The sequence below is a fragment of the Mus caroli genome, unplaced genomic scaffold (assembly GCF_978045245.1).
Source record: "Mus caroli unplaced genomic scaffold, Mus_caroli_1 scaffold_8, whole genome shotgun sequence".
NCBI classification, from domain to species: domain Eukaryota; kingdom Metazoa; phylum Chordata; class Mammalia; order Rodentia; family Muridae; genus Mus; species Mus caroli.
Genome location: NW_028227263.1, coordinates 54,481,277 through 54,505,034, shown reverse-complemented (window position 1 = coordinate 54,505,034; position 23,758 = coordinate 54,481,277). Strand labels below are relative to the sequence as shown.

Sequence of the window (23,758 nt, the reverse complement as noted above, 5' to 3'; positions counted from 1 at the left end):
TCACCACTGATCACACAGAATGTATGGTCACTACACTATTCTGGCTTTTCTAATTCTTGGTCATGTATGTGTTAAGGAGAAACAGAGGAAGGCAAGCTTGGGAAAGGAGCTTATCAAAATTACCCTCGAGAAAATGGGCTTTGTCAGGAGAAATAATTTCTTCCACCACAGGAGCCACTGTTGGGCCTTGAGTGGGAGAATGTAAGAAGGGACAGTAGATAAAACCAGAGGTGGCATGTTGACGACACAAGGGGCATTATAGACACTATAAAAAAAGTTAATAAGAGAATTAACACGAAGTGAAAGTAGAAGAGTTATCTGCTCTGAATAGTCATCAGGGAGACCTGAAAGGAGAGAGAGAAAGAAGGAGAAAGACTGAACACACATGAGAGAGCCCCTACTTTTCTATTTGCTGAAAGAGTAAGTAAGGAGCCTAGACATAGCCTCAAGCTGGTCTCAAGGCAGGCATTAGAATTCTTTGGTCAAAAGACATTGATAACTACATTTGTTTATAAATTCCTGTCCTGACTATGGGTGCTAGGGATCAGCATATTAGGGGAGGTGTTGCCTGAGTGTTTTTTTTTTTTCTTTTTTCAGGCTGCACATCTGATCTTAAAGTGGCAGGCCCAGGATCTAACTGCTTTTATATCACTGTGGAAACTATTCTCCAAAAGACAAAGAGAACAACTAGACAAACCCTAAATATGAGCACTGAGGATAGACTAGTTTTGATCTTCTCTTAAGCCTCTGACCTAACTGCTGTTATTTCCATTTGGAGCCTGTGTGTCCACTTTGCTCTAAGCTTAGCACTATAAGTGTCATTTTATTCCCATCTGTAGAATGGATCCAATTATTAGAGTTACCTAGAGAGCTACAAAGAAAATAAATTATTTAATTTGTTTAAAAATACACAATAGGAGCTGAAGAGATGGCCTCTATCACTGATCAAACCAGTGGCATTCACTAAAACAATGAAGTACCATAATACCACAATAACCTACATTTATCTTATTTCATATTTATCTTACAGAAGACAGAAGCATCCCTGCAAGAAGTTAGTATGTATAAAATACAATAGTGCTGGCATTTATTTTAGCCCAAGTATACATACTGCAATTATTAGTATTTATAGGGAAATAATAGAAAAAGTGGTGCTGATGATCATATATGACTAAAGTGGATAGAAGAAAGTGTACCACAGCCTCACTTATCCATAGCTCCAATTTTCTGGGTACTACAATGAAAGCATACAGCATCAGTCTCCAGCCTACCTGGAATATGATTCGTCTCTTTCCATAGAATCATCATCTAGGATGTGCTAGCTGGTGTTAATCACTTCAATCACAGGTCAGCTATCAAAGAGGTGGTCAGAGTAGCACTATACTTGTATTTTATTTTCCCTTATTTTATTAAATAAGAGTCCAAGGTTGGCGAGACTGATAATTTTTGTTAGAATTGCTCTACTGTATGATTATTTATTAAACTCTTCCTATGTTAAGTTATTGTGTATAATTTGTAGGTTAAACATATATATATATATGGCACACCCTCATATATATATATATGTTTGTGTGTGTGTGTGTGTGTGTGTACATATATATTGCTTCAGTAAGACAGTTTTTCCTCCACTGGGTACCTGGTGCTCAGTCCAATGGTTGGCTGCAAGCATCCGCCTCTGTATTTGCCCAATGGAGGAGTTAGAGAAAAGGCTGAAGGAGGTGAAGGGGATTGCAACCCCATAGGAAGAACAACATCAACCAACCAGAGCTCCCAGGGACTAAGCCACCAACCAAAGTTTATACATGGAGGGATCCATGGCTCCAGCCACATATGTAGCAGAGGATGACCTTGTCCTGCATCGATGGAAGGAGAGGTCCTTGGTCCTATGAGGGCTAGATAGATGACTCACCATATGGGAATTCTAGGGCGGAGAGACAAGAGTGGGTGGGTGGATGTTGGCACACCCTCATAGAAGCAGGGACGGGGAAGGTATAGGGGATTTCTGGGAGTGGGGGAAACCAAGAAACAGGATAACATTTGAAGTGTAAATAAAGAAAATGTCCAATTTAAAAAAAAAAAAAGACAGTTTTCTCTGTTGCTCAGGATAGCTTATACCTGACTCTGTATCCCAAGCTAATCTCTAATTATATATTTTGAACATGTATTTCCATTTATCCATTGGTGGTGTCTTTTGGGTTGCATTAATGGAAAACTAGTAAGTACTGCATTGAGATTATGAAGTTAGAATTTAAAGTGGCTATTGAAACTATAATAAATAGGAAAAATATTATACCTTCTAGGCATAGGAGGGTTGATATAATGTGAAAGCAGAATATAAGAGTGCCTAGAAGTGATAAAGTAAAAGCTAGTGATTTGTAATTATGAATATAATTATAATCTAATGAGTTGAAATTATTAATTTTTAGTTAAACTAATTACCACTTATTGTGTGCATTCTAATACTTTTTGTATTCATTCATAGGTTAGTCCAAGAAATAAGATGGTGACTGGGATAGAAGCTGAAATTATTATTGTAATAGGGCCCAGGTTGCTCATGGTAGAGGGAGTAACAAAGTCACAGCTAGGTCACATCCGGTGTAATGTTCCTGCCATGACATTATAACAATACTTCATAAAGCCTTCTCTTTGTAACAGTAAGGAGAGGTGCACTGCTTGTGATACTTGCAGAAATGTGATTCATTCAAATGTGCTCACCTGTGATTCCTTAGGTTACAACATCAACACTCTTTCCTTTAAAACATAGACTCATAGCTGGAGGTATAGCCAGCAACTGAAAGTGTGAGTAACATCTGCAAGTTTTGGGGCTCAGTTCTTAGCCATGCAGAGAGAGAGAGAGAGAGAGAGAGAGAGAGAGAGAGAGAGAGAGAGAGAGAGAGAGAGAGAGAGAGAGAGAGAGAGAGAGAGAGACGGAGTGCTGGCAAGACAATAAACTGTTTCATTTTCAAGGGAAACTGGAAACTTTCAGAATAGATCTTAAACATTGTAATAATGATATTATAATTCAGTTTTGCAAGTCATGCATATGAGTTATACCAAAAAAAAATCAAAAACTAGATAAACCCAGATAATTGTTTGTCACAATATTTATTTTTCTCTATTAATTAATACCAAATGCAGCCCCCTCTCCTCCCAGACACCCTTCATAGAGACCTTCCCCCAAGCCCCATCCTTCCCTTTCCTTCTTCTCTGAGAACAGGGCAGGAAGCCCCTAGGTACAAACCTACCCTGGCACCTCAAGTCACTACAGGACTAGGCACATACTTCCCCACTGAGACCAGACAAGGCAGCCCAGTTAGAACAGAATCCACAGGCAGGCAAGAGAGTCAGAGACAGCCTCAATTCCAGTTGTTGGGGAACCCTCATGAAGTCCAAGCTGCACATCTGCTACATATGAGAAGATGACCTAGATCCAGCCTGTATATGCTCTTTGGTTGGTTGTTTAGGTCTGTAAACCCTCAAGGAGCCAGGTTAGTTAGCTCTGTTGGTCTTCCTGTGGAGTCCCTATCTCCTCCAGGTCCCTCAGTCCTTCCCTCAACAATTCCACAAGACTCCCTGAGTTTAGTCTAATGTTTAGCTGTGGGTCTCTACATATGTTAGTATAAACTGCTGAGAGAAACCTCTCAGAGGACAGTTATGCTCCTGTCTGCAAACATAACAGAGTATCATTAATAGTGTCAGGGATTGGCTCTTTCCTATGGGATGGGTCTCACTTTGTCCCAGTCATTTGTTGGTCATTCCTTTAGTCTCTCCCCCATCTTTGTCACTGCACTTATAGTGTGCAGAAAAAATTTGGGGTTGCAAGTTTTGTGGGTGGGTGTTATCTTATCACCTCCAGTGGAAATCCTGCCTGGCTACAGGAGGTGGCCACTTCAGGCTACATATCTGCCAAAGCTAAAAGACTCAGCTGGAGTCACCCTCATAGACTCCTTGGAGCTTCCCCAATCCCAGGTCTCTGACACATCCTAGGCCCCCTTCCCCTCACCTTCCACCTGTCTTCAATGACTTCCATTCACTCTTCTGGCCCTCTCTCCCTGGCTTACCCTAGACTTAATTCCTCAACTCCATTCTCTCACATCCAATTCCCTCCTCCCATCAATCACCAATGACTATGTTTCCCTTTTTGAATGAGATTCAAGCATCCTCCTTTGGGACCTCCTTGTTATCTAGCTTCTTTGAGTCTGTGGATTATATCATAGGTATTCTGTACTTTATGGCTAATAACCACTTATCAGTGAGTACATGCCAGGCGTGTCCTTTTGGGTCTGGGGTAGCTCACTCCAGATATTTTAAGTTCCACCATTTGCCTGCAAATTTCTTGTTTTTAATAACTGAGTAGTATTCAACTATGTAAGTGAACCACATTTTCTTTATTCATTCTTCACTTGACAGACATCAGGGTTGTTTCCAGAGTTTAGCTATTGTGAATAAAGCTGCTATGAACATTGCTGGACAAATGTCCTTGTGGTAGACATCTTTTGGGTATATGCCCAAAAGTGGTATAGCTGGGTCTTCAGGTAGAACTACTGCCAGTTTTCTGAGAAACTGTCAAATTGATTTCCAGATTGATTGCAAATGTGTGCACTTCCATCAGCAACGGAGGAGGGTTCCCTATGCTCCACACCTTCAACAGCATGTGCTGTCACTTAAGATTTTGATCTTAACCATGGTGTTAAGATAGAATATCAGAGTCATTTTGATTTGCATTTCCCTAATCACTAAGGACATTGAACATTACTTTAAGTGCTTCTCAGGCATTTGAGATTCCCATGTTGAGAATTCTCTGTTTAGGTTTGTACCCCATTTTTTACTTGGTTTATTTGGTTTGTTGTTGTCTAACTTCTTGAGGTCTTTATATATTTTGGAAATCAGCCCTCTGTCAGATGTAGTGTTGGTAAAGATCTTTTCTCATTCTGTAGGCTGCTGTTTTATCCAATTGACATTTGCTTTACAGAAGCTTTTCAGTTTTATGAGATTCCATTTATTGCTGATGTCAGTGCCTGAACTATTGATATTTTGTTCAGGAGGTTGTCTCCTGTACCAATCAATGGATTCAAAGCTATTCCCCATTTTCTCTTCTATTAGATTTAGTGTATTTGGTTTTATGTTGAGGTCTTTGGTCCACTTGTACTTGAGTTTTGTGCGGGGTGATAAATATGGATCTATTTGAATTCTTCCACATGCAGACATCCAGTTAGACCAGTACCATTGTTGAAAATGGTCTGCCTTTTCCATTGTATAGTTTTGGCTTTTTTGTCAAAAATCGTGTGTTCATAGATATGCATTTTTTATCACTATTGCTCTGCAGTACAACTTGAAATCAGGGATGGTGGGTACTCCAGAATTTCTTTAATTATACAATGTTATTTTATCTATCCTGGGGTTTGTTTTTCCATATGAATTTGAGAATTGATCTTTCAAGGCCTGTAAAGAATTGTGTTGGAACTTTTAAGGGAACTGCGATGAATCTGTAGATTGCTTTTGGTAAGATGACCATTTGTTTACTATGTTAATCCTACCAATCCATAAGCATGGGAGATCTTTCCATTTTCTGATATCTTTTTAAATGTCTTTCTTCAGAAATTTGAAATTCTTGTCATATAGGCCTTTCACTTGTTTGGTTAGAGTTACATCAAGATATTTTATATTATCTGTGGCTATTGTGAAGGGTGTTGTTTCCATATTTTTTTCTCAGCCCATTTATCATTTGTATAAAAGAGGGCTACTGATTTTTTGTTTAATTTTGTATCCAGTTACTTTGCTGAAGGTGTTTATCAGCTGTAGGAGTTCTCTGGTATATTTTGGGGGAGTCACTTAGGTATACTATGGTGTCATCTGCAAGTAGCAATAGTTTTATTTCTTCTTTTCCAAATTGTATCCTCTTGATCTCCTTTAGTTGTCTTATTGCACTAGCTAGAACATAAAGTAGTATATTGAAAAGATACACAGAGAGTGGACAGCCTTGTGTCATCTCTGATTTTAATGGAAGTGCTTTAAGTTTCTCTCCATTTAATTTGATGTTGACTATTGGCTTGGTGTATATTGCTTTTATTTTGTTTAATTATGAGGCATATATCCTTGATTTCTCCAAGACTTTTAACATGAAGAAGTGTTGAATTTTTGTCAAGAGCTAATGAGATTAGTGTATGTTTTCTTTTTATATCAGTTTGTTTAAACGGTATGTTATAGTGATGGATTTTTTTATATAGCCCTCTGCATCCATGGGCTACAACAGTATAGTACCAGCATATAAAGAGCAAACTAAACAGGGTCTAGGAAGAGATTATTTAAATCACTGCTAAAGCAGTAAAAAATAAAAGCCATAATGCTAAATTATGTTAATGTTATAAACGGTCACTCTAGAGCTTTGTCCAAGAGTACAAAAATAATGTGCCCAACATGGTAACACTGACTTAAATATATTAAAGTGTGAAACTTCTGAATTATTTTTTATTTTTTTAAAGTTTATTTTAATTATTGTACAGAACTTTTTTGTGCATTCTTTCTTGGCAGTATTGTTTTGGTGTTTGTACTTTTTAGTGCTGGGAACTAATCCAAGGTCCTCATACATTCTCAGTAATTATTAATTATATCACTGGGCTGCATACCCAACCAGACATTTTATTTTAACCATAAAAACTATAGCAAATATTTAAAAAGCGTATTTGCTTTTTTCTAGAAATATTACTCTGCATACCATCTCATGTCGCTGCCTCAGAGAGATGGACAAAGCTAACTTGTTTCATAACGTTCATGACTATGCCTATCCTGCTTTGGTTAAAGCTTCAACTGTATGTTCTATCAAGAATGTTAAGGGCTGGAGAGATGGCTCAGCAGTTAAGAGTGCTCTTCCTAAGGTCTTGAGTTCAAATCCCTGGGTTGTTGTCTTTCCCTTCATAGGTTTAACATTCATATTGATCTTTCTCCCCTTTCAGGTAAATAACTATAGTTTAGAAGAAGTTACACACGAAGAGGCTGTAGCGATATTGAAGAACACATCTGATGTTGTTTATCTAAAAGTTGGCAAACCCACCACTATTTATATGACTGATCCTTATGGGCCACCGGATATTACTCACTGTAAGTACTATGCTTGGACCCATCCTCTGATAACCTGCCAGTTATACACAATGGGACGCCACAAAGGCATGTGCACCTCTGCTTACAATTTTACTCTTGTCCCGCTTCTGGAAATACTTCAGGGAAAATATGCTATTCATCATTTCCATGATGTATCATGGGACTTTAGCTCATGTTTTGAAGGTGAGACACCTTGATGTGTTGGCAGGTCAACCATTAAAGGAAAGACAAAGTGATATGTTTTTTGTTTTTTTTTTAGCCTTCTTTTGTGTGTGTGTGTTTTTTTTTAATTTTTAATATTTTTTATTACATATTTTCCTCAATTACATTTCAAATGCTATCCCAAAAGTCCCCCATAGCGCCCCCCACTTCCCTACCCACCCATTCCCATTCTTTTGGCCCTGGCATTCCCCTATATTGGGGCATATAAAGTTTGCAAGTCCAATGGGCCTCTCTTTCCAGTGATGGCTGACTAGGCCATCTTTCGATACATATGCAGCTAGAGACAAGAGCTCCGGGGTACTGGTTAGTTCATCATGTTGTTCCAACTATAGGGTTGCAGATCCCTTTAGCTCCTTGGGTACTTTCTCTAGCTTCTCCATTGGGAGCCCTGTGATACATTCAATAGCTGACTGTGAGCATCCACTCCTGTGTTTGCTAGGCCCCTGCATAGTCTCACAAGAGACAGATATCTTTGGGTCCTTTCAGCAAAATCTTGCTAGTGTATGCAATGGTGTCCGTGCTTAGAAGCTAATTATGGGATGGATCCCTGGATACTGCAGTCTCTAGATGGTCCATCCTTTCATCACAGCTCCAAACTTTGTCTCTGTAACTCCTTCCATGGGTGTTTTATTCCCAATTCCAAGAAGGGGCACAGTGTCCACATCTTGGTCTTCATTCTTCTTGAGTTTCATGCGTTTAGCAAATTGTATCTTATATCTTGGGTATCCTAAGTTTTGGGCTAATATCCACTTATCAGTGAATACATATTGTGTGAGTTCCTTTGTGATTGTGTTACCTCACTCAAGATGATGCCCTCCAGGTCCATCCATTTGGCTAGTAATTTCATAAATTCATTCTTTTTAATAGCTGAGTAGTACTCCATTGTGTAAATGTACCATAATTTCTGTATCCATTCCTCTGTTGAGGGACATCTGGGTTCTTTCCAGCTTCTGGCTATTATAAAAAGGGCTGCTATGAACATAGTGGAGCATGTGTCCTTCTTACCGGTTGGGACATCTTCTGGATATATGCCCAGGAGAGGTATTGCTGGATCCTCCGGTAGTACTATGTCCCATTTTCTGAGGAACCGCCAGACTGATTTCCAGAGTGGTTGTACAAGCTTGCAATCCCACCAACAATGGAGGAGTGTTCCTCTTTCTCCACATCCTCGCCAGCATCTGCTGTCACCTGAATTTTTGATCTTAGCCATTCTGACTGGTGTGAGGTGGAATCTCAGGGTTGTTTTGATTTGCATTTCCCTGATGATTAAGGATGTTGAACATTTTTTCAGGTGCTTCTCTGCCATTTGGTATTCTTCAGGTGAGAATTCTTTGTTCAGCTCTGAGCCCCAGTTTTTAATGGGGTTATTTGACTTTCTGGAGTCCACCTTCTTGAGTTCCTTATATATATTGGATATTAGACCCTTATCTGATTTAGGATAGGTAAAGATCCTTTCCCAATCTGTTGGTGGTTTTTTTGTCTTATTGATGGTGTCTTTTGCCTTGCAGAAGCTTTCCAGTTTCATGAGGTCCCACTTGTCAATTCTCGATCTTACAGTACAAGCCATTGCTGTTCTATTCAAGAATTTTTCCCCTGTGCCCATATCTTCAAGGCTTTTCCCCACTTTCTCCTCTATAAGTTTCAGTGTCTCTGGTTTTATGTGAAGTTCCTTGATCCATTTAGACTTGACCTTAGTACAAGAAGATAGGAATGGATCGATTCGCATTCTTCTACATGATAACAACCAGTTGTGCCAGCACCATTTGTTGAAAATGCTGTCTTTCTTCCACTGGATGGTTTTAGCTCCCTTGTAGAAGATCAAGTGACCGTAGGTGTGTGGGTTCATTTCTGGGTCTTCAATTCTATTCCATTGGTCTATTTGTCTGTCACTATACCAGTACCATGCAGTTTTTATCACAATTGCTCTGTAGTAAAGCTTTAGGTCTGGCATGGTGATTCCACCAGAGGTTCTTTTATCCTTGAGAAGAGTTTTTAGTTTCCTAGGCTTTTTGTTATTCCAGATGAATTTGCAGATTGCACTTTCTAATTCATTGAAGAATTGATTTGGAATTTTGATGGGGATTGCATTGAATCTGTAGATTGCTTTTGGCAAGATAGCCATTTTTACAATGTTGATCCTGCCAATCCATGAGCATGGGAGATCTTTCCATCTTCTGAGATCTTCTATAATTTCTTTCTTCAGAGACTTGAAGTTTTTATTATACAGATCTTTCACTTCCTTAGTTAGAGTCACGCCAAGATATTTAATATTATTTGTGACTATTGAGAAGGGTGTTGTTTCCCTAATTTCTTTCTCAGCCTGTTTATTCTTTGTGTAGAGAAAGGCCATTGATTTGTTTGGGTTAATTTTATATCCAGCTACTTCACCGAAGCTGTTTATCAGGCTTAGGAGTTCTCTGGTGGAATTTTTAGGGTCACTTATGTATACTATCATATCATCTGCAAAAAGTGATATTTTGACTTCGTCTTTTCCAATTTGTATCCCTTTGATCTCCTTTTGTTGTCGAATTGCTCTGGCTAGGACTTCAAGTACTATGTTGAATAGGTATGGAAAAGTGGACAGCCTTGTCTAGTCCCTGATTTTAGAGGGATTGCTTCAAGCTTCTCACCATTTACTTTGATGTTGGCTACTGGTTTGCTGTAGATTGCTTTTATCATGTTTAGGTATGGGCCTTGAATTCCTGATCTTTCCAAGACTTTTATCATGAATGGGTGTTGGATCTTGTCAAATGCTTTTTCCGCATCTAACGAGATGACCATGTGGTTTTTGTCTTTGAGTTTGTTTATATACTGGATTACGTTGATGGATTTCCGTATATTGAACCATCCCTGCATCCCTGGGATGAAACCTACTTGGTCAGGATGGATGATTGTTTTGATGTGTTCTTGGATTCGGTTAGCAAGAACTTTATTGAGGATTTTTGCATCAATATTCATAAGGGATATTGGTCTGAAGTTTTCTATCTTTGTTGGGTCTTTTTGTGGTTTAGGTATCAGAGTAATTGTGGCTTCATAGAATGAGTTGGGTAGAGTACCTTCTGTTTCTATTTTGTGGAATAGTTTGTGAAGAACTGGGATTAGATCTTCTTTGAAGGTCTGATAGAACTCTGCACTAAACCCATCTGGTCCTGGGCTTTTTTTAGTAGGGAGACTATTAATGACTGCTTCTATTTCTTTGGGGGATATAGGGCTGTTTAGATCATTAACCTGATCTTGGTTCAACTTTGGTACCTGGTATCTGTCTAGGAACCTCTCCATTTCATCCAGGTTCTCCAGTTTTGTTGAGTATAGCCTTTGGTAGAAGGATCTGATGGTGTTTTGGATGTCTTCAGGATCTGTTGTTATGTCTCCTTTTTCATTTCTGATTTTGTTAATTAGAATGCTTTCCCTGTGCCCTCTAGTGAGTCTGGCTAAGGGTTTATATTTCTTGTTGATTTTCTCAAAGAACCAGCTCCTTGATTGGTTGATTCTTTGAATAGTTCTTCTTGTTTCCACTTGATTGATTTCACCCCTGAGTTTGATTATTTCCTGCCGTCTACTCCTCTTGGGTGAATTTACTTCCTTTTGTCCTAGTGCTTTTAGGTGTGTTGTCAAGCTGCTAATGTGTGCTCTTTCTAGTTTCTTTTTGGAGGCACTCAGAGCTATGAGTTTTCCTCTTAGAAATGCTTTCATTGTGTCCCATAAGTTTGGGTATGTTGTGGCTTCATTTTCATTGAACTCTAAAAAGTCCTTAATTTCTTTCTTTATTCCTTCCTTGACCAAGGTATCATTGAGAAGAGTGTTGTTCAGTTTCCACGTGAATGTTGGCTTTCTATTATTTATTTTGTTATTGAAAATCAGCCTTAGTCCATGGTGATCTGATAGGATGCATGGGACAATTTCAATATTTTTGTATCTGTTGAGTCCTGTTTTGTGCCCAATTACGTTGTCAATTTTGGAGAAGGTACCATGAGGTGCTGAGAAGAAGGTATATCCTTTTGTTTTAGGGTAAAATGTTCTGTAGATATCTGCCAGATCCATTTGATCCATAACTTCTGTTAGTTTTACTGTGTCCCTGTTTAGTTTCTGTTTCCATGATCTGTCCATTGGTGAAAGTGGTGTGTTGAAGTCTCCCACTATTATTGTATGAGGTGCAATGTGTGCTCTGAGATTTACTAAAGTTTCTTTAATGAATGAGGCTGCCTTTGTATTTGGAGCATAGATATTCAGGATTGATAGTTCCTCTTGGAGGATTTTACCTTTGATGAGTATGAAGTGCCCCTCCCTGTCCTTTTTGGTGACTTTGGGTAGGAAGTCAATCTTATCAGATATTAGAATGGCTACTCCAGCTTGTTTCTTCATACTATTTGCTTGGAAAATTGTTTTCCAGCCTTTCATTCTGAGGTAGTGTCTATCTTTTTCTCTGAGGTGAGTTTCCTGTAAGCAGCAAAATGTTGGGTCTTGTTTGTGTAGCCAGTTTGTTAGTCTATGTCTTTTTATCGGGGAGTTGAGTCCATTGATATTAAGAGATATTAAGGAAAAGTAATTGTTGTTTCCTGTTATTTTTGTTGTTAAAGTTGGCATTCTGTTCTTGTGGCTGTCTTCTTTTAGGTTTGTTGAGGGATTACCTTCTTGTTGTTTTTAGGGCGTGGTTCCCGTCCTTGTATTGGTTTTTTTCTGTTATTATCCTTTGAAGGGCTGGATTCCTGGAGAGATAATGTGTGAATTTGGTTTTGTCGTGGAATACTTTGGTTTCTCCATCTATGTTAATTGAGAGTTTGGCTGGGTATAGTAGCCTGGGCTGGAATTTGTGTTCTTTTAGTGTCTGTATAACATCTGTCCAGGATCTTCTGGCTTTCATAGTCTCTGGTGAAAAATCTGGTGTAATTCTGATAGGCTTGCCTTTATATGTTACTTGGCCTTTTTCTCTTACTGCTTTTAGTATTCTATCTTTATTTAGTGCATTTGTTGTTCTGATTATTATGTGTCGGGAGGTATTTCTTTTCTGGTCCAGCCTATTTGGAGTTCTGTAGGCTTCTTGTATGTTCATGGGCATCTCTTTCTTTAGATTTGGAAAGTTTTCTTCTATAATTTTGTTGAAGATGTTTGCTGGTCCTTTGAGTTGAAAATCTTCATTCTCATCCACTCCTATTATCCGTAGGTTTGGTCTTCTCATTGTGTTCTGTATTTCCTGGATGTTTTGAGTTAGGATCTTTTTGCATTTTCCATTTTCCTTGATTGTTGTGCCGATGTTCTCTATGGAATCTTCTGCACCTGAGATTCTCTCTTCCATCTCTTGTATTCTGTTGCTGATGCTCGCATCTATGGTTCCAGATTTCTTTCCTAGGGTTTCTATCTCCAGTGTTGCCTCATTTTGGGTTTTCTTTATTGTGTCTACTTCCCTTTTTAGGTCTAGTATGGTTTTGTTCATTTCCATCATCTGTTTGGATGTGTTTTCCTGTTTCTCTTTAAGGACTTCTACCAGTTTGGTTGTGTTTCCTGTTTTTCTTTAAGGACTTGTAACTCTTTAGCCATGTTCTCCTGTAGTTCTTTAAAGTCCTTCTTGATGTCCTCTACCATCATCATGAGATATGCTTTTAAATCCAGGTCTAGCTTTTCAGGTGTGTTGGGGTGCCCTGGACTGGGCGAAGTGGGAGTGCTGGGTCCTGATGATGGTGAGTGGTCTTGGTTTCTGTTAGTAAGATTCTTACCTTTACCTCTCGCCATCTGGTAATCTCTGGAGTTGTTATAGTTGTCTCTGTTTAGAGGTTGTTCTTCTGGTGATTCTGAGTATTGTCTGTCAGCAGACCTGGGAGACAGGCTCTCTCCTCTGAGTTTCAGTGGTTAGAGCACTCCCTGCTGACAAGCTTTCCTCTTAAAGGGAAGGTGTACAGATATCTGGCGTTTGGACCTCCTCCTGGCCGAAGAAGAAGGCCGAAAACAGGACCTTTCCCAGATGCTGTGTTGCTTTGGCAGGTCACAGAAGCTGTCAGCTTCTGTGGTGCACACTCTCAGCTGTGCAGACTTTGTTCCTAAGTTCAGTGGAGTCCTGGATCCAAGATGTGCTCCCTGCTCCTGAGGCAGAGGGCTCCTGTGCAGGGCAGACCACTGTCTTCCAGCTGGGAGGGTGCCGGATGTCTGTGGCCCCAAAAGGGTGCTGCCTCAGCGGCTCTGTGGCTCCCGCCTGTCCCAGAAGCTGTCTGCCTCTGTGGTCCTCACTCTCACCTGTGCAGACTAAGATCGGTGGAGTCCGGGAGCCAAGATGGTGCTCCCTGCAGGGCGGACCTCTGTCCTCAGGCTGGGAGGGTGCTGGATGTCTGCGGCCCCAAAAGGGTGCTGCCCCAGCGGCTCTGTGGCTCCTGCCTGTCCCAGAAGCTGTCTGCCTCTGTGGTCCTCACTCTCACCTGTGCAGACTAAGTTCGGCGGAGCCCTGGAGCCCAGTGATATGTTTTTTAAACACAGTGACTATGATAGTATTAGAACAATGCTCCAGATGATATGGAATATGAATTGTCGAATGCCATTCTATCCCTTGTCCTAGATTATATCTATATAGCAGAGTAAAATACAGATGCTGGCAAAACAAGCCACAGTTGTAACCTTCTCTACAGGAGAACATTGGCCCCTGGCATGATAAATCTCCATTTTCAGTCATCATCATAACTTGTATCTTTAGCTGAGTTTGTTATACTCTATAGAATAAAGAAAATAATCAGTCATTGTGTCTGTAGCAGTGGGTGACACAGAACTCCTAGGGCAACAACGTGAATCACGATTCTGGGGACTGCACCAAATTCACTAATTAAGCCTCATGCCCTCTTCTGTCTTCTGGAACTAAATTTAGAAAGAATTTACTTTTTTATGTAAGTCTAATAGATATTTTTGTTGACATAAGTTAGCTTGCTGGATTTGAAACTTTGAGAGTTCAGTTGTGGGTGGGTACACCCGGGATGCCTCCAGGGCCCATTATTAATTAATACCATCACCTTAAGCAAGTCTTTAAATCTTTCTTAGATTTAGATACTTCTCTTGAGGAAAACTTAAAACTGAATAACCTTAACTAAAGGTCCATTACCTAAGCTATTACTTTTTGAAATAATGGTCTCAAATGTCTTACCCTCCAAATGGCCTTTTTTTTTTCCTTTCCCAAAGGAGGCCCTAAGCTGAGATAAGCCTTACCTTAGCTAAGATAGAATGAGTTTTGACTTTCAGAGACTTTTGAACCTGATAAATTTAGAGGAGTCAGATTTGAGGATCTACAAGCCACTTTGTAAGGCCAAATAAATGCAGTGGAAGAGACTTTTTTTAAAGGCAGGACATAAAACTTTCTAATCAATTAAAGTAATTTAACATGTGCACCATGCATTGTAAAGTAAGATGTGAGATGCAGAAGAAATACAAGCCTCACCTTCTGTAGCATGGCTGAAGGGTGAGCTAACTGAAATGTGTTAATAGCAACACAATTTAGCAGAAATAAGAGGCTGTCAGGTAAATAAAAATAAATGTCCTTCAGAGATTCAGAGAAGGAAGGTTTCCAATCTATCTTTGAAAGAATGGAGAAATTTCATGCCTTCTCAATTTTACATTTGAGATGGGTAAGAGATATGAAATTGTATATACTCCATTCAGTTAAGCAGTGATTCAGATGCCAAAACCACAGGGTTTGTCTGAGGATCCAGAGCAAGGATCAGTGAGAAGGTACATTAGGGAAAAACAGAAGAAAAGATGCTTGAGATTGCAGACTTCCTCTGATTGAAGTACAGCATATTTATGGAGAACTATTTATAGGAAAATTTACTCCTTGGGAGCCTCTTGCTTTTTGATAATTTGATATTAATTATGTAAAGTGAATGTGAGTCCTGCAATTAGAAGCTAACATTTTTGTTTCAATAGAAAATTAATCATCGTTCTGAAAATGTATGGTGGTTGAATCTCTCTCTTCTTCTTCTTGTCACCTAATTATGCTAATTTGGTTTACAAATATAACTGTTATTACATCTTTTCAAGTGTAAAGTCATCAAGCACTCATATGTGGGAAATGTGAATGGACAGCATCTTACCCTTATTGAAGAACAAGAAAAAATGTTGGCATGAAGCAAAGCCTTTGTTTTTTAAGCTCATCCTCTGAACTGTAACACATCAAATCATCTGCATAAAAGGTTTGATTCCATTTCTTTTTCTTTCCCCAATCCCTTAGCTTATTCTCCACCGATGGAAAATCATCTACTGTCTGGTAACAATGGCACATTAGAATACAAAACTTCCCTGCCGCCCATCTCTCCAGGAAGGTACTCACCAATTCCAAAGCACATGCTGGTTGAAGATGACTACACCAGGTCAGATATGCTTCTGGCTTAATTGGGTTGATGATGCTTTCTAGGAGAAGAGCCACATTTGTAGACTATATCAGCTGTTGCTTAGCAGATAAACTAAATCTTCAAGCTTATTGTAGCTTTACTTTAAGTAAAAATCTTCCAATACTTGTAAATGTACATGTAATGGGATTTCCTGCTATATACTCACAAATTCCTTGTGGAGAAACAGTATCAACAATGCGTCTATCACAAAGTGATTGGCTACGATTTTCTCACATTTTGTCCCATTAGAGTTTTGCCAAAATTCTGTAGAGGAGCTTGCATTGCTTGGTGACAGATGATCCCAGCCAGGCTCAGAAAGAAAGGAGTAGCTTGCCAATGTTATCCATATGGTTGTGGGAGGTCAGAACTGAAGCGCTCTTCCTCTGACTCTACTTTCCTTGGTCTGCCTGTCAATAGTAACACATACTTAATGGAATTTGTGAGGGGCCCTCCCTCTAGTGCTAGAGCTATAGGGAAAAAGAAGAGAGGTGAATTTGGTTCCAAAGAGTTTCAAATTAATATACCATGCTAATTCCAAAAGGGAACACATCAAGAATCTCAGAGAACATGCCACATTACTAACACCACAGGTGACAGGACATGGGCACAGTACCCTAAACTGTCAAGTCTGTCAGGTCACAGAGAAAAACTTCATTTATTCAAATCACCATCAATAAGAATCCAACAAGTCGTGACCAATAAATAAATGAATTAGTTTATTTGTAGGTGAATAAGAAATGTATGGGTATTTTCTTTGTATTTTTAAACATTTTGTTCTAAAACCAGTATATGCATAATACACTTGGCGAAGGAGCAAAGCTATGGTTATGAACCAAAAATCTCCTCCAAAAGAGTGAGTTCTTCCAAACAGTGTAGTCCTTGGTGGGTTGACTGCTTTCCAGTGGAAGGCCACACATCCAAGAATATATGCAAAGCATAAATTAGCCTTGATGGGTGGTTTTAAAAAGGAAAATAATGTATTTTTAAAAGAAGACAAAGAGTGGATCTAGGGGGGATTAGGGGATTAGAGAAGCAGCAACTATGGTCAAAACACACTGTACAAAATACTCAAAGAATTGAAAATAAGACTTCCCTCAAATTCTCTTTCTAGAGTGACTTACTTTAAGATGACCAGTATAACAGCCTATAACAAAAATTTTAAACATATAGAAATGTATGCTTAGATACAATGGGGCTGGCCTTGACATTTTTTTAACCAATAATGTGATTAGGGAGCCAAGCAGAGATGACTCATGACTTTAATCCCTGCACTTAAGAGGCAGAGGCAGGAGAATCTCTGATTTAGAAGCCAACGTGATCTACAGAGTGAGTTTCAGGACAGCTAGGAGTACACAAAGAAGCCCTGTCTAAAAGGAGAGAGTAAAGACAGAGATTAAGTGTGTGCACGTGTGTGTGTGCATGTGCATAGGAGAATATGTGTGTGTGTGTGTGTGTGTGTGTGTGTGTGTGTGTATATATATATATATATATACATATTTGTATGTGTGTAAAATCTGTTATATATTTATATTCACAACAAATAGAGATGAATTACTTGGGTTTTATATCTTGTCTGTTTATTTGAAGTTATTTGTCAGTTTTGATGAAGTAGAGGCATCTTCATGCTGCCACGTGCTTCTTTGTCTCTTCTGTTCTTTGATAGGTATTTTTAAATGATCAAGCATTTCCTATTTATTTCACAATACCAGGTTGCTAATGTAGCTTGTTATATCTTTAGCCTGGGAACCAAGAGTTTGGAAGCTGAAAATGTACATTTGTGCAGACTCCTTCTTATGCTAAAATGTCTGAGCTCTGTGCTCTTAATTAAAATGAGGACTATGGCAAAGATAATCCTCGGGGTTCCATGAAGTATTTGTAAATATAGACACCGTTATGCTCCAAAGCAAAGATCTGTTTGCTCTCAGCCTGCCCCTAATATCAAATCTGGTTTTAATTTGAAATGTCATTTTATCTTACTAGGACCCATAATAAATTAACATTTGTTAAAGCCTCTTTATAATCCTGGCCACTTGCTAGCTGTTTAACATACCCTACTCAATTAATCCTATTAAATACAGAGAGGATGACTTCTATCACTACTTAGAGATGGAGAAATTAAGCTTCACTCAGAGAGTTTATGGTTGCATAGCTTTTAAGTAGGAAAAAAAGAGAGGCAGTTTTACAAACCTAAGTAGAAAGAAGCATTTAGGTTTTCTCTTTAATATAAAAATGAAAATCAAATTAAATAAATTCTTCTCATCAGAGAAACGCTTAGCAGAAAAGGATCTGTGAGTTCTGCTGAGCTATAAAGTTGACCAGTCAGGTGAGCCCTATCTCTAGCTCTGGCTATCTGTGGCCATGGTTAATCCCTTAACAACTTCACACTTCAGTTTCTTCATCTCTGCAAGGGAAGAGGAATTGAGTCTATCTCAGGGGGTTGTATGATTAAATGAGAAAATAAAACAAGCAACCTAGATTCGTGTGCAACCTGTAATAAATTCATGGTAGATATTATCTATATAGAGTGCCTTATACTTACTATAATTTCTAACCAACTTTAGAGTCATACAAAATGTTCTTGCAGATAGATAATCTCTGTGGAGTATAGTTGTCCCACAGTATGTAAGCCTCGTCTTACTTCTTTCTTCAACTCCTTTTATGTTCCCATGCAAGATATTCTTGCTAATAATTACACAAAAATCTTCTGAATGGCTGGTACCAGCAAAAAATGTAAAGAAAATTCTATCAGCTCATACCTATGCACACTTCCTCTTGTCACTGGGTCAGCATTGCTGTGCCCTGCCTCATATTCCCCCTGCTGTAAGCTTTCTATGGACTAAAAATACTTGCTGAAACACAGATTCAGTATTTCATTCATTATATTCAATATTTCCTACTAGACCATGGGCACTAGAAATCTAAAACTTTTAAATTGAATTTAAAAATTATGTAAAGCAGTGCCTATTCCCCCTGTTCCTGGAGAATTTTCCAAAAAGGCAACACTATTAGTTGTTTCATAACCTTGAGGTTATATACTCCGGTGTTAAAGTTTCCTTCTTTTATTAAATAATTATCATAATTAATAGCAGTTATTATGCCCTTGCCTAGAAAAGAAAAATTTGGGAGTTTTGTGTCAGTTCTTATCCTTTTTAAATGCCAAAGATCTTTTGGATAAAAATTTTTAAGATTCATTTAATTTTTTACATGTCTATGCATGCTTACCACTTGTGTGTAGATGTCTGCTGAGGTAAGCAGAAGTTGTAGAATCCCCTTGAACTAGAGTTACAGAAGGTAATAAATCCACATGATGTGGATGCTAAAACCTAAACTCAGAAGCAAGTGCTCTTAACTGGCAAGCCATCGCTCCAGTCCTGAACTGAAGTCCTGAATCCAGCAGAATTCAATCACTGCTGTATTATATCGAGCATTATCAGACCCCTGATGCCACAGGAGGCCGTCAGGAAACATTTATAAGTAACTCTGTGGTTTGTATAGATGCCACAGCAACAGCCATAACATCAAATGAAATTTTAAATAGGACGTGACCATGAGTCTGAACTTAAAAATATATAAGTATTAGTCATAATTTGAAAATCAGACAGTTGCAGTATGTAGATAGCTTGTAAAGATTTAAAGAGGAATATAAACTAAAACTACATTTATATACACATATGTATCTGGGCTATATGATTTCTGTGTGATAATCTTGATGTTACAAATAACAACAAAAACAACAAAAACTAAAAGAAATTAAGAAAATGCCTTATTGTCATACAACAAGAATCAGAGTAAGAATTTTAATCAACCTGCCCTTAAAATTCTCCTCCTCACATCTACACCTTTCCACTCAGAGATGATTTTGTGGCTTGTAGTCTTGGCCCCGCCATTCAACACCTACACAATTGTTCAAGTCACTTAGTCTCTGTAAGTCTTGAATTCCTTGCCTCTAGATTTGGGGTAAATGATCTTTTTATTTCCTCAAGCACTATTAGGTTTTTAATATAATAATAAATAAAGAATATTATGTTTATTTTTAGAAGATTACATGTATTTGATACCACCTTTGAGCTGTAAACTATATTTGAGGACTTGCTACATTCATTTAAAGTAACAAATCAAGGATTCAGTCTCTAGTGGTGAGAGTTTAGCAAGCAGAGAAGCATTTCTATAAAAGGAGAATCCTTTAACTACCTCTCAAGTCCCATCAAGCTGGAAACATCTGATTACAGGTGCCTCATATACTCCTCAGTCTGACGTAAGGAGCATTGCTCTAGTGCTCTGATCTATACTCCCTCTGCTTTGGGTAGATAGTAAACATTTTTAAGCAATTTTGACTAGCATAATGCAACCATGACTTAGTCTATCTCTTTCTTATTAGATTCAGAAATTGGTTTTTATCCACCAATTCATAGCAAGGAAAGGTAAATAAAGCAGTCTTGCATGAAAATGCCTTGCTAGAAAGCCACTGAGATCCTATAGAGTATATTCAGTGTGATGAAGAAATCTAGTTGTCAGCTGCATAAGATAGCTCACTGTTGTAATCCAAGTACCTGGGAGACTGAAGCAAGAGGCTTGCCATGAGTTTGAGGCCAGCCTGGACCACAATGTGAGACTTTGTCTCAAAAAAAAAAAAAAAGAAAAATTTGAAAAACAGTGGTGCTTGTGTGGTTTGTGACTCTGAGTTCCAAACTGTCAGAATTGGAAGGATCATAATCTAATCTGCAGCCACAAAATGGAAGAGGAGCCCATGCCTAAAATAATTTGTTGGCTTCCTCTGGTCCTCTGCTTATAAACAGTAGAGCCAGATTTAGAAATGATATTGTTGAGCGTTGACTCAATGTTCATTCTGTTTCTCTAATCTGATATATACTCTTTGGAGAATGAAGGATCAGGAAGAATTTAAACAATCTATACTCAATCAAACATCACCTATAAATCATGAAGACATTACAGGTTATCATTCTTCCTACATGCCACCACTTCTTTGCTCATACACAGGAGTGTGAACTACATTAGTTCACCAACCTGATCAGTCGCTTGAGGGTAGACAAATGAACCTTTAACACTAAATAGAAACAAAAATAAAAGGATGCAAAATGAGCATAATGAAAAAGAAGAATAACTGGAGAGTTCTCCAGGGTAGTGAATAACAGCCTGGTATGGGTAGCTGGTGTGCCACCTGGGACGATGGGGAGTCCTGACCTATGCTGCCAATGCAGGCCATGTCTGAGTCTCTGTCTCTGTAGTACAGGGTCTGTTACCATGAAAAGCCAGGTGGACACCCCTGGTCTGGGCTGTTACCCAGGAACATGTTGATACCTGAGAGCTGTGTACAATTGACCCCACCACGCACCTGGGCATCCTGGGAGAGCTGGCACTGGGAATGTGAGAGCAAGAGAATTGATCCTACCCCTCAACAGCTACAGTACTCCAGAGAGAGGACCCTCACATGAGTTGTTAGTGAGCAAGCCCTGAGGATACATACATGGGAGAGCTGGCCCTACCACATGTCTCCCATGTAGTGGCATGGATGAAAGAGAGATACCCTCCTCCATCCTTGCCCCTTACCACCTGTGGCAAAGGGGTCACCACCTGGCCCTGGGGTCATGAGTGCTGTGCACCTCAGCAGCAATAGCACTCAGCAGAACAGGCTTGAACCTCACTTGAGTAACACAGCAGAACTGGCCCTGGAAGTGGGGGTTGTGGGTAATCCAGACCTGGGGGCATGAGTATGGGAAAACCAGTCTTTACTCTTGTCTGCTGTGCAGTGGCATTAGCGACAGAGAGTTGGGGAGGGATGCTCTCCCCTCCCCCTTTGCCCTCATCACCCAAGACAAGTGGAAGAGTTGGCCCCCACGAGATCATGAGAGCAGAAGAGCTGGCTCTGTCCTCAGAAGTACAGTAGATATGGCCCTTGATGTGGGGGTTGCAGGTGAGTCAGTCCTAAATGAAGAGTCAGTCCTGCTCATCTGCTGTGTAATGTTGTGGACAAGGGAAGGATGCCCTCCACCCCTCTCTCATCCATTGCCCCTCCATGGAAGGCAGAAGGGCTGGCCCTGGATCATGAGAGTGGGAAAACTGGCCATATCCCTAACTGTCTGCCACACTCTGGAAAGCAGGCCATGAACCTTGCCTGAGCAGCTGGAAAAGCTGGACCAGGTTATGGGGGTAGCTGGTGAACCAGCTAGACGGGCAAAGAGTGGGAAAGCCAGTGGGCTGACCAGCTCAGATACCCTTAAGGTCCTGTTTCAGGGCTTTGAATTGCCCCATCTAAACAGCAATCCCATAGATGCTAGAATGCATAAAGGAGCCAGTCGTACACATCCAAAACTACAGGATCTCCATGACACAGGGTAACAACACCATATCCCAGAAGGGTTTCAATGAGATTCTAGTATTGGTAGAGCAGCAAAAGCCAAATCAATGAGCCAGTGCAATGAACATTTGCAAGAAAAGAAGTGTGGACAGGAGAGTATATAAAACTATGACAAACTACACTTTCCACAAAGGGATTTTTTTTTCTCTCTCTATTGGGTGAAAAGGTTTCTCCTTTATTAAAGGAGCAGTGTAGCACTTCCTACCTCGTTTTATTTGACAGTAAATTGTGTTCTTATGTGTGATGGGCTGGAAAAGAAGTAAACACTTGATTGGACTAGCTGTTATTAATACTATTAAAAAATAAGGTTTTGAAGATGAACTTTCTCACAAATAAAACTTCTTATTAAACATCTCCCAACTACTTACTGAAATATAGTCAGCCATATGATACAGCTGCTCAAGCCAAGCATAACGTCTGTGTGCTTCTTCAGTTTACTTGGGTTGTAGCACACATTGCAACATTTTATTGCGAGAAACCATATAATCTGATAGCTTTATTGAGAATGTTTATTTTTATAACTGCAAGGAACATCTAATGCTACCTTAACTGAAAATATATAAAGTTGAAGTCAGTGGAGCCAAGCATGGTATAAAAAGTCTCTCCACTTGACCTCTTCAGCTAAATGCAACTGTGCTTTAGATAATTTGTGAGGTTTTACTTCTCTTTCTTGGTTTTTGATAGGAGCGGAAAACTAACACCAAGCAGGATTGCTCTGTTAAAATTCTGCAAAGCATGAGTAGGTTCCTCATAAATTTTATAAAGTCTCATTATAAAATGTCATCAAATTAAGGATTCATAAGCAGATGCTTCCAAGTTACCCGTTCTGTTCTGTGTTTCTTGCTTGATTTCTCCAACAGGGAGCCTGCTGCTGTAAGCCTCTTTGGAGTGAAGTATTATAATGCAAAAGACGGAATGGGTTAACCCTTGCTACAGAAAGAGAATAGAGTATTAAGTAAAAGCTGCAATGGGAGTTCTCTATTGATGAGGACTTCATATATCCATTAAAGATTGACTTACACAAGCCCAGAGATGTGATTCATAGAGTGAGACAGTTAGAAACAGAGAATATTAATGGGGAAGTTGGAAAATCTTAATTAAATGGAAACATCCAAAAAACATATTGGAAGCATGTTAAGTTTTTGTTTGCTGTCAGTGACATTAATTCAATGTCAGCAAAAAATGAAATTTATAAGGAATATTTTACAGACACATAGAGATCCTTCATAGATATTCATCATTTTCTCTGCCCACAACAAACAACATTGTTCCTACTGTTTTATGAAAAATTGTTATTATACATTTGTAGTTATGTTATTGATGTAAAATTCAAATTATTAATCCAATGCTGTGGTCCTTTGTGGCACAGTGAGTTCATCATCACCCTTTCAGGCTGAATGATGTAGTTAAAAAGATAGACTAAGGACAGACAATGAGGAATTCTGTAGGGATCAATATAAAAGACATCAACCACTGGTTCATAGTTGTTCCTTGTACTGCAAGTCAATTACTATCAGTAATGCAATGAGTAGCTTGCTTTCAGCCCTTGTCTTTGTGTTTTGAAACAGGTAACATGCTATTACTTAGGGCACCTGGCCATAATCTATTCCTCTAGGAGTTTGCTCTAATTATCATATAATGCTGAGAAGATAATAGACATAGAAATTGTCTAATTCCTAATTGCACCCATGTATATACTTTGATA

At 39.1% G+C, this 23,758-nt stretch overlaps 1 protein-coding gene across 19 annotated transcripts in view; it reads left to right on the top strand.

Moving 5' to 3' along the window:
* Positions 1-23,758, top strand: part of Dlg2 (discs large MAGUK scaffold protein 2) — a 2,003,181-nt gene that overhangs the window by 1,524,552 nt on the left and 454,871 nt on the right. For all 19 annotated transcript variants that reach the window (XM_085841537.1, XM_085841534.1, XM_029479404.2 and 16 more), the window contains 2 exons: positions 6,954-7,098; positions 15,518-15,656. In XM_085841537.1, coding sequence (XP_085697663.1) covers positions 6,954-7,098; positions 15,518-15,656 — 284 coding nt within the window. The remainder of the gene's footprint in view (positions 1-6,953; positions 7,099-15,517; positions 15,657-23,758) is intronic.